The following is a 12,094-nucleotide window of genomic DNA, read 5'->3' as shown; positions in this document are numbered from 1 at the left end:
CGATCCGTTCGACTGTTAATTGATGGTTTTCAACATTAATTTACATCTGTTTGCCAGTGGTCAATTAATCTAAAGTTATGTATTTTTAAATTAAATATCGACAAAAACACAAGCCTTTTTGACAATCTCGTTATTTTGAAATATCTTAGAAAAAAAATACCCGAATCTTAGAACAAATAACAGAAATTTCATTGTTCTTTCAAAAAAGTTTGCCTATTAGCGCAACTAGGGGAAATTCTCGTATGTTTGGCAGGTTAAGCACTTGCTCCTAACTCCATCCAATTTGCTGATTTTGACTATTTAAACAACTAATTTTGCAAAACTTTTAAAACTGCTTGCTCAATTCTAATTGAGCTTTTTATCAATCGATTTCAGTTGAAAATGCTTTTAATTAGCTTTAATTGAATGTCAAAGTTCTGACCTGCCAACATTAGAGGCACGCTGGAATTAGATGCTGTTCCCCTAGTTATCCACAGCACCCTTGGCAATGTTTCAGTAATTTTAAAGTTATTATATCTATTTTATAAAACAATATTTTAATGTTTTTCATCCGATTGATTTTATATTAAAAAACGTTCCTCTCGTTTATAGAGTGATTGCAATCCTCTAAAGTGTCCACATGGTTTATGGATCTCTCCTAACGTGATCGCAGCACCTAAGAGGTCCTAATAAAAATAAGTGACGAGTAAAAAAATAGACTTCCTACAGACTTTTTGTCAAGATTATACAGACACCACCTTTCAGGAAAATGGCATCCCTCTACAAGGCTTTTTACGTGGCGATCAGACGGGATCATTTGAGATTATGTAAATTCAGACCATTTTTAAACTGCTTGTAATTTAAGATAGGTAAGTCAGATCTTGAAAATTCTTAATCCACAAGAAAGGTCTTCTCGTATGCTTTCTAAAAATATATAACATGTGAGGGTTTCATGAAAAAACCACCCTTTTTACCTTAACTTTAATTTAATATGAAACAGTTTTTTAACATAACTTTTAAATACAAGATAAAACTGTATGAATTTAAATAGCAACTTAGGGGACGTTAAGACGGGTCGATTGAAACCATTCTTGCCAAAATCGGTTGAGCCTGTGTCGAGATATTCCAGTGACATTGATTTGGTACACATGTATACATACAGCCAAACAGACAGACATTTGCTCAGCTGGTGATTCTGAGTCGATATGTACAAATGAAGGTAGGTCTAGGAGGTCTAACTAAAAGGTTCGTTTTTCGAGTGATTTTATAGCCTTTCCTCAGTAAAGTGAGGAAGGCAAATAGTTCGATCCTTTAACATTTCAAAAATGAAACAATTAAATGAAAAACATGTACACATTTTTTTAAAACTTTGTGTGTATTTTCCCATCCAATAGAGTTATCTACATGCGCATGTATTGCGTATACGTACACGAAAAAGATTGAGGTTAAATTTTGTACTCGCCAGCAAAACAAATGGTGTGCAAGTGTGCGTGAGAGCGGGCTTAGATAACTCTATAATCGCGGCCGGCAACGAAATTATGGGAAAGTATAGTTTGTATCACACTTGGGATTCGAGTGTCACTTTTTAGTTTGACACCCCTTTTACACGGAGTTCACACATACTACCAAACGTTTGTTTTGATAGTGCGCTTGAGCGCTGTATAAAAAGTGACAGTTCGTCACTTTTTAGTTTGACTTTGTCAAACCAACGGAGTACAAACTAAAAAAGTGTCAAACAAAAACGTGGCCAACCACCGGGGGTTGAGTGTATCAGGTTTATGAAATCGAACGACACGATGGTAAAGAAGTGTAACTTCAATAGTTGTGTTGTTTTTTTCTTCGCTGCCAACTCGTTTTATTTCTCGCGAGCGGGGGAGAGAAGGGCAATTGGCGAGTCGCTCGGCCTCTCTCGCGACAGCTCGGGACTCTCAGCGAGAACTCGAGAGAGATGATTTTTTTTCTCGCGAGGTTGCGAGAATGCCAACACTGCGGGTAAGTGAGTGGTGTAAGCTCTCAATGACTTATTTCGGCATGGCAGAGATCCTGGCGAACTAATTCCAAGGTCGTTGGTCATTTCCAACCACCGCCTGACCAAGAATCAGTTCCAGGTACAGATCCATGGGCCGATTTATCAAAAAAATGCCAAACTGTGATAAAAACTTACGGATTAAATCTCATTTAAAATTCGAATATTACATCGAACCAAGCTTATATTTGGGATTTGGACTCACCGGAACGAACCCCTGAATGCCCGCCAAAAAGTCAGTTTTGTTAAATCGTGTACACAAGTCACTAATCTTAATTATATTTTAGGACCCAATAAATTCTATTTTGACTTATAATATGGGGTTCTCCTATGCATGTGGAATTTCGGATTTTGGTTGAAATGGAAAATAAAATTTATTACGGTTTCCCGATTTTTTTCACAATTTATTTGAGAATATATAGCTTTTCTTCTACACTACATCAATACAAAGATTTCATATATTGGTTGTAACAAGTATTTTGTAGCAATTTTGTGCCCATTATATGTGCTTTTCGGTCTTAGTTGAAGCAAGGCCCTTATGGATTTCAGAAATTGTTTCAATTTATGTTCTCATTATTGCCATCACATATTTTCCAAGGAGTTTCGATGAGGTTTCTTAAGTGATTGACAGTGTGAGCTAATCTATTCTTTTTTTTTAGTTCGCTATTTTGAGCGATTTTTTAATTTAGTTTCTTTCTTGCTCTCCAAGAAGTGATGATTACGTTTAACAGCTATCAATGTAAGGCACATATCGTCGTGTTCTCTTGCACAAATAAGCATTGTTTAAGGGGTTAGTTTTTGTACTTGCAAGAAATCTCTTGATTTATTCCGCCCACGCCTTGATCATATCTTTAACAACAAATTCAACGTTCTCTACATGCACATAAATGCCACAATTTAACATTTTAACCCTGATCATTGATTGCCACAGGAGAGGTGTTCTATGGTTTCGAAATATAATTTCACGCTCACTTTTTCGCTTCAGCAAATTTTATGGCGTTGCTCGTTTTCCTTAAATCTAAAAAGTTAAAGCTGCTCAGTCTCAAAACAGTAGCTCAACATTTCCAACGGCACTCACAAACAATCATCGCGAATCGACCAAGCAGCGTTTAACCGTGCGTTCAATTGAGTTTCAGAACGAATTTAACAAAAGTTATAAAGATTTTATTAAAACAGACAAAAAATGAAGTACATCCGACACCGAACATCAAACACAATGAATGGAGCTAATGGTAGAATAACAAAAAAAAAAAGATAATAACATGACGCCGACACTGTCAGAGAGAACGGTTGAGAATTTTCCAAAAAAAAAAAAATGCCACTATATTTGCCTTCTTTGCGCGCGGACAAAACACAGAGCTTCTTAATTCATATCGTTTTCTCCGCCACCCCCGGAAGTCCCGACGGCCGCGACAGCCTTCATCAGCACGTTTCCGTTCGGTTTGACCTCCAGCTGGAACAGACTCTCGTCCTTGATGTTGTTCAGAACGTCCTCCGTCAGCAGCACGTGCACCCCGTTCGGCCCGTTGACGAGCAGATTTATCCGCGGTGGCATCGACGACGACGAAATGGGCGACGATGGCGACGGAATGGACGTGTGCGCATCGCTGATGGTCACACCGCCCGAATATTTTGGCCCGCCGGAACCAGCGGCTGCGGCGGCGGCCGAGCTCTTCATCGCACGCTGATAGTTGCCCAGCCACGGACTGTTGCTGTTTTCGGACGAATTCATACCCTGTAGGACGTCCGTGAAGCCGGGAATCTTCTGCAGCTTGTGGACCAATTCCGAGATGGTGTTGCCGTGCAAATATATGGCGTGGTACATGGTTCCCTCGAAGCATACGTAAATCGTCAAACGTGGAGCGATGGCCCTTGAAAATTAAACAAAATTATTACAAAACTTCAAATTTCAAGTTAAAAAAACGTTACTTAATCCACCCTTAGATGGTTGGCGCCTTCCTCACATTTAAAGGGTGCTATCCAAAATGCAAAAAGTGCTTAAATAACACTTAAATGCTTATAACTTTTGATAGGGTTGTCAGATCTTCAATGTTTCGGACGCATTAGAAAGGTCTTTTGAATACCCATCCTACGATAGGTCGCATGAGAGATCCGGACAACGTTTTCATCAAAATATCTGAGATCTGGCCTCCAAAAAGCGTATAAATAACACTTAAGTGCATATAACTTTTGATAGATTTGTCAGATCTTCAATGTCTTGGACGCGTTGAAAAGGTCTTTTAAATTCCTTTCTGAAAATGTATAGCATGACGGGTTTTCTTACAAAAACCACCCTTTTTACAATCTTCTGGACTTTTGTTAAAATCGTTTTTTAGCATAACTTTTGAAGTACTTCACTAAACTGCATAATTTTTAATAGCGACTTATGGGACCCCAAGACGGATCGAATGACGCCAAAACGGACAAAATCGATTCAGCCAATGTCGAGATAATCGAGTGACAATTTTTTGATCAACATCCTACCACACACACAGACATTTGCTCAGAATTCGATTCTGAGTCGATAGGTATACATGAAGGTGGGTCTAGGAGGTCTAATTGAGAAGTTCATTTTTCGAGTGATTTTATAGCCTTTCCTCAGTAACGTGAGGAAGGCAAAACGCGTGTAGCTTTTTCAGAAGTCCTCAGTAATACCTACAACTTTGTTGAAGACACCAAATCATTTAGAAATCCGTTTTCAAGATTAAGATTTTCAAATATTTTCATAGAAAAAGTACACATAAAGTTTCATCGAAATAATAAAATACACAAAAATAGTTGTCCGGAGTCTAACAGTATTACTCATCTGATCCATCTAATTCCTTTAGTGAAGATTTTTGAACTAGCTATGCATTTATTTCACCATTCAAGGTTGCCTGGTACGGAGCTCGGAAGGAACGCAAAACCCCAAATAAATAAAAAGTATTGAAAATCCTGTTTTGCCTCAAACGTAGAATCTTAAAATGCCGAATATTCAAAAGTGGGATTTCTTATTTTTGCTCGGAATGAAAACAACCAAAGGGGAAAAGCCAAAGCAATAACAGTTTTCTGGCAAAAGAAAATCAGTAATAAAGATTTTTTTAAATTTATTATTAAAAAATTAAAACTAAAAGAAGGGCTTTAATTACAAAATTTTACCAAAAATTAGAATCAGAAAAATTCAAAAATACTGATGTTCAAAAATAAAATAAATCTAAGCTTTTAAAATTCAGAAATTCTAAAATTTTAAAGATCTACACTATTGAAGTGTTAAAATTTGTAATTTCAATTAAAATTCGGTTAATAATTGTAAAAATGTGGAAATTTAGCAATTCATTTAAGAGCGAGTCCACGAACAGGGCATACCCCTTTGTATGGGACGTCGTTTGGACCTCACCAATCTGCCTAAAATTTTCAGAGGTTGTTTGTACATATAAAATTAGCATCTGGCCAAAATATGAGCACTCTAGGTCAACGGGAAGTGGGGCAAATCGGGACACAAAGTTTGAAGGTTCAAAAACGTCAAAAATCGTAAAAAAGCTGTAGATTGGGCAAAATTCAATTTAATTTCAAAATTCAAAATGCATCTGAAAGGGCTCAAAAAATGCAACAAAATGCAGGGTAGAGCATCCCGATTGGTTAAATCTAAAGAAAGTTATTGGCATTTTAGTGAAAAAATAGCATAATTTTCAAACTCAAATAAAAAAGTGTTCCATCCAGATATCAACTCGGTTCGACCTGCAGCTTGTAGGGGACATCTGGGACTACCATCTGAGGATGAGAACGCTTTGGGTAAGGCAGTTTAACGTATTAAATAGACACTTTTACTTTTAGTGAAGTTTTTGGTTGTAAATTTTTGCTCGGGGGACCCCTTAGATCCCATTTTCTGGTAATAATTTTATCATATTCGTGTTCCTGAGACAATTTCACAATAGAAACATACATAAAAATGTTTATTTTGATCCATTTTAACCCTTTAAAAAATAAAAGTTAAAAAAAAATATGAAGCTGCTTTTTTCTGGTGTCATCTAGTATCCTTGGAAACGAGCTTGATTTTCAATAAATGTGAATCGAAGATTTTTTTTAACTTTTATTTTTTAACCCGTATAGGCCTGGGTGAAATTGGAATCACTAAAATGGCCATAACTCAGCGAAAACTCAACCAATTTACATACTTCTTTATTAGTTGGACTCGTTAGAATGTCTATTTTCCGAAAATGACCCGCAGAACCCGGAAATGTTCCGGTGGCCGGAGATATTCCGGTGGGTCACTGGGTCAAACAGGGTCAAAAATGGCCATTTTTGGGTCCCGCACTATTTTGTTGATAGAAATCTTGGAAAAAACACATTTTTTCATGTTACGATCTTTGTTCTGCCAACAGACAATACTGACCAATGATTTTGCACCACCGGGGATGTTCCGGATTGAGCGGGCAGGTTCCCTACCCCGGGGGAACCGGTCAAGGGACGGTCAGAAATAAAACTATTTCTATCATGGCAATATGGGTGTCAAAGTTCATCATTTTCAAAATCAAGCTCATCTTTGATCCCCAAAACCACTTTTGGACCGATCTGGCCACTTTGGGACCGGTTCCCGGTACTCCAGTGAAATCCGGAATAAGGCAAATTACGGGAATATTTCTGAACAATTTTTGACTGGGCAATATGGGAGTCAAAGTTCATCATTTTCAAAACAAAGCTCATCCATGATCCCCAGAACCACTTTTGGATCGATCTGGCCACTTTGGGACCGGTTCCCGGTACTCCGGTGGAACCCTGAATATGGCAAATTACGGGATTATTTCTGTATAATTTTTGACTGGGCAATATGGGTGTCAAAGTTCATCATTTTCAAAACAAAGCTCATCCATGATCACCAAAACCACTTTTGGACCGATCTGGCCACTTCGGGACCGGTTCCCGGTACTCCGGTGGAACTCGGAATATGGCAAATTACGGGATTATTTCTGTATCATTTTTGGCATGGCAATATGGATGTCAAAGTTCATCATTTTCAAAATCAGGCTCATCTATGATCCCCAAAACCACTTTTGGACCGATCTGGCCACTTTGGGACCGGTTCCCGGTACTCCAGTGAAATCCGGAATATGGCAAATTACGGGATTATTTCTGAACAATTTTTGACTGGGCAATATGGGTGTCAAAGTTCATCATTTTCAAAATTTAGCTCATCCATGATCCCCAGAACCACTTTTGGATCGATCTGGCCACTTTGGGACCGGTTCCCGGTACTCCGGTGGAACTCGGAATATGGCAAATTACGGGATTATTCCTGAATAATTTTTGACAGGGATATATGGATGTCAATGTTCATCATTTTCAAAATCAAGCTCATTTATGATCCCCAAAACCACTTTTGGACCGATCTGGCCACTTTGGGACCGGTTCCCGGTACTCCGGTGGAACTCGGAATATGGCAAATTACGGGATTATTCCTGAATAATTTTTGACAGGGCAATATGGATGTCAATGTTCATCATTTTCAAAATCAAGCTCATTTATGATCCCCAAAACCACTTTTGGACCGATCTGGCCACTTTGGGACCGGTTCCCGGTACTCCGGTGGAACTCGGAATATGGCAAATTACGGGATTATTCCTGAATAATTTTTGACAGGGCAATATGGATGTCAATGTTCATCATTTTCAAAATCAAGCTCATTTATGATCCCCAAAACCACTTTTTGACCGATCTGGCCACTTTGGGACCGGTTCCCGGTACTCCGGTGGAACTCGGAATATGGCAAATTACGGGATTATTCCTGAATAATTTTTGACAGGGCAATATGGATGTCAAAGTTGATAATTTTCAAAACCAAGCTCATACATAATTTCCAAAACCACTTTTGGATCGATCTGGCCACATTGGGACCGGTTCCCGGTACTCCGGTGGATCTCGGAATATGGCAAATTACGGGATTATTTCTGAATAATTTTTGACAGGGCAATATGGATGTCAAAGTTCATCATTTTCAAAATCAAGCTCATTTATGATCCCCAAAACCACTTTTGGACCGATCTGGCCACTTTGGGACCGGTTCCCGGTACTCCGGTGGAACTCGGAATATGGAAAATTACGGGATTATTCCTGAATAATTTTTGACAGGGCAATATGGATGTCAATGTTCATTATTTTCATAATTTAGCTCATCTATGATCCCCAAAACCACTTTTGGACCGATCTGGCCACTTTGAGGCCGGTTCCCGGTACTCCGGTGGAACCCGGAATATGGCAAATTAGGGGATTATTTCTGAATAATGATGAACTTTGACATCCATATTGCCATGCCATAAATTATACAGAAAAAATCCCGTAATTTGCCTTATTCCGGGTTCCACCGGAGTACCGGGAACCGGTCCCAAAGTGGCCAGATCGGTCCAAAAGTGGTTTTGGGGATCATAGATGAGCTTGATTTTGAAAATGATGAACTTTGACATCCATATTGCCCAGACAAAAAATATTCAGAAATCATCCCGTAATTTGCCATATTCCGGATTTCACTGGATGGAGTACCGGGAACCGGTCCCAAAGTGGCCAGATCGGTTTAAAAGTGGTTTTGGTGATCATGGATGAGCTTTGTTTTGAAAATGATGAACTTTGACTTCCATATTGCCCAGTCAAAAATTGTTCAGAAATAATCCCATAATTTGCCTTGTTCCGGGTTCCACCGGAGTACCGGGAACCGGTCCCAAAGTGGCCAGATCGGTCCAAAAGTGGTTTTGGGGATCATAGATGAGCTTGATTTCGAAAATGATGTACTTTGACATCCATATTGCCCTGTCAAAAATTATTCAGAAATAATCCCGTAATTTGCCATATTCCGAGATCCACCGGAGTACCGGGAACCGGTCCCAATGTGGCCAGATCGGTCAAAAAGTCGTTTTGGGGATCATAAATGAGCTTTGTTTTGAAAATGATGAACTTTGACATCCATATTGCCCTGTCAAAAATTATTCAGAAATAATCCCGTAATTTGCCATATTCCGAGTTCCACTGGAGTACCGGGAACCGGACCCAAAGTGGCCAGATCGGTCCAAAAGTGGTTTTGGGGATCATAGATGAGCTAAATTATGAAAATGATGAACATGGACATCCATATTGCCCTGACAAAAATTATTCAGGAATAATCCCGTAATTTGCCATATTCCGAGTTCCACCGGAGTACCGGGAACCGGTCCCAAAGTGGCCAGATCGGTCCAAAAGTGGTTTTGGGGATCATAAATGAGCTTGATTTTGAAAATGATGAACATTGACATCCATATTGCCCTGTCAAAAATTATTCAGGAATAATCCCGTAATTTGCCATATTCCGAGTTCCACCGGAGTACCGGGAACCGGTCCCAAAGTGGCCAGATCGTTTCAAAAGTGGTTTTGGGGATCATAAATGAGCTTGATTTTGAAAATGATGAACTTTGACATCCATATTGCCCTGTCAAAAATTATTCAGGAATAATCCCGTAATTTGCCATATTCCGGATTTCACTGGAGTACCGGGAACCGGTCCCAAAGTGGCCAGATCGGTCCAAAAATGGTTTTGGGGATCATAAATGAGCTTGATTTTGAAAATGATGAACTTTGACATCCATATTGCCCTGTCAAAAATTATTCAGAAATAATCCCGTAATTTGCCATATTCCGGATTTCACTGGGTACCGGGAACCGGTCCCAAAGTGGCCAGATCGGTCTAAAAGTGGTTTTGGGGATCATAAATGAGCTTTGTTTTGAAAATGATGAACTTTGGCTTCCATATTGCCCTGTCAAAAATTATTCAGGAATAATCCCGTAATTTGCCATATTTCGGGTTCCACCGGAGTACCGGGAACCGGTCCCAAAGTGGCCAGATCGGTCCAAAAGTGGTTTTGGGGATCATAAATGAGCTAAATTATGAAAATGATGAACATTGACATCCATATTGCCCTGTCAAAAATTATTCAGGAATAATCCCGTAATTTTCCATAATCCGGGTTCCACCGGAGTACCGGGAACCGGTCCCAAAGTGGCCAGATCGATCCAAAAGTGGTTCTGGGGATCATGGACGAGCTAAATTTTGAAAATGATGAACTTTGACACCCATATTGCCCAGTCAAAAATTGTTCAGAAATAATCCCGTAATTTGCCATATTCCGGATTTCACTGGAGTACCGGGAACCGGTCCCAAAGTGGCCAGATCGATCCAAAAGTGGTTTTGGGGATCATAGATGAGCTTGATTTTGAAAATAATGAACTTTGACATCCATATTGCCATGCCAAAAATTATACAGAAATAATCCCGTAATTTGCCATATTCCGAGTTCCACCGGAGTACCGGGAACCGGTCACGAAGTGGCCAGATCGGTCCAAAAGTGGTTTTGGTGATCATGGATGAGCTTTGTTTTGAAAATGATGAACTTTGACACCCATATTGCCCAGTCAAAAATTATACAGAAATAATCCCCTAATTTGCCATATTCCGGGTTCCACCGGAGTACCGGGAACCGGTCCCAAAGTGGCCAGATCGATCCAAAAGTGGTTCTGGGGATCATTGATGAGCTTTGTTTTGAAAATGATGAACTTTGACTCCCATATTGCCCAGTCAAAAATTGTTCAGAAATATTCCCGTAATTTGCCTTATTCCGGATTTCACTGGAGTACCGGGAACCGGTCCCAAAGTGGCCAGATCGGTCCAAAAGTGGTTTTGGGGATCAAAGATGAGCTTGATTTTGAAAATGATGAACTTTGACACCCATATTGCCATGATAGAAATAGTTTTATTTCTGACCGTCCCTTGACCGGTTCCCCCGGGGTAGGGAACCTGCCCGTTCAATCCGGAACATCCCCGGAGGTGCAAAATCATTGGTCAGTATTGTCTGTTGGTAGAACAAAGATCGTAACATGAAAAAAATGTGTTTTTTTCCAAGATTTCTATCAACAAAATAGTGCGGGACCCAAAAATGGCCATTTTTGACCCTGTTTGACCCAGTGACCCACCGGAATATCTCCGGCCACCGGAACATTTCCGGGTTCTGCGGGTCATTTTCGGAAAATAGACATTCTAACGAGTCCAACTAATAAAGAAGTATGCAAATTGGTTGAGTTTTCGCTGAGTTATGGCCATTTTAGTGATTCCAATTTCACCCAGGCCTATACGGGTTAAAGGGTTAAGATGGATCAAAATAAACATTTTTATGTATGTTTCTATTGTGAAATTGTCTCAGGAACACGAATATGATAAAATTATCACCAGAAAATGGGATCTAAGGGGTCCCCCGAGCAAAAATTTTCAACCAAAAACTTCACTAAAAGTAAAAGTGTCTATTTAATACGTTAAACTGCCTTACCCAAAGCGTTCTCATCCTCAGATGGTAGTCCCAGATGTCCCCTACAAGCTGCAGGTCGAACCGAGTTGATAACTGGATGGAACACTTTTTTATTTGAGTTTGAAAATTATGCTATTTTTTCACTAAAATGCCAATAACTTTCTTTAGATTTAACCAATCGGGATGCTCTACCCTGCATTTTGTTGCATTTTTGAGCCCTTTCAGATGCATTTTGAATTTTGAAATTAAATTGAATTTTGCCCAAGTTAAAGCTTTTTTACGATTTTTGACGTTTTTGAACCTTCAAACTTTGTGTCCCGATTTGCCCCACTTCCCGTTAACCTAGAGTGCTCATATTTTGGCCAGATGCTAGTTTTATATGTACAAACAACCTCTGAAAATTTCAGGCAGATTGGAGAGGTCGATGCGAGATGGGTATGCTTTGCTCGTGGACTCGCTCTTAAGACTTTTACAATTTTACAATTTTAAAATTTTAGAATTTTAGAATATTAGAATTTCAAAATTTTCGAAGTTTTGATTTTTTGAATTTTTTAATTTTATAATTTTATAATTTTATAATTTTATAATTTTATAATTTTATAATTTTATAATTTTATAATTTTATAATTTTATAATTTTAAAATTTTATAATTTTATAATTTTATAATTTTATAATTTTATAATTTTATAATTTTATAATTTTATAATTTTATAATTTTATAATTTTATAATTTTATAATTTTATAATTTTATAATTTAATAATTTAATAATTTTATAATTTTATAATTTTAT

General features: G+C 38.5%; 1 protein-coding gene across 1 annotated transcript in view; it reads right to left on the bottom strand.

Moving 5' to 3' along the window:
* Window positions 1-2,594: 2,594 nt before the first annotated feature.
* The window catches only part of LOC120423616 (uncharacterized), a 33,290-nt gene continuing 23,790 nt past the window's right edge, over window positions 2,595-12,094 (bottom strand). The window contains exon 10 of the mRNA XM_039587483.2: window positions 2,595-3,876. Coding sequence (XP_039443417.1) covers window positions 3,369-3,876 — 508 coding nt within the window. The 3' untranslated portion in view covers window positions 2,595-3,368. The remainder of the gene's footprint in view (window positions 3,877-12,094) is intronic.

Source organism: Culex pipiens, chromosome 3 (genome assembly GCF_016801865.2).
Source record: "Culex pipiens pallens isolate TS chromosome 3, TS_CPP_V2, whole genome shotgun sequence".
In the NCBI taxonomy this organism is placed as follows: domain Eukaryota; kingdom Metazoa; phylum Arthropoda; class Insecta; order Diptera; family Culicidae; genus Culex; species Culex pipiens.
Note: the sequence above shows the minus strand (reverse complement) of the source record. Positions and strands in the feature narration are given on the sequence as shown.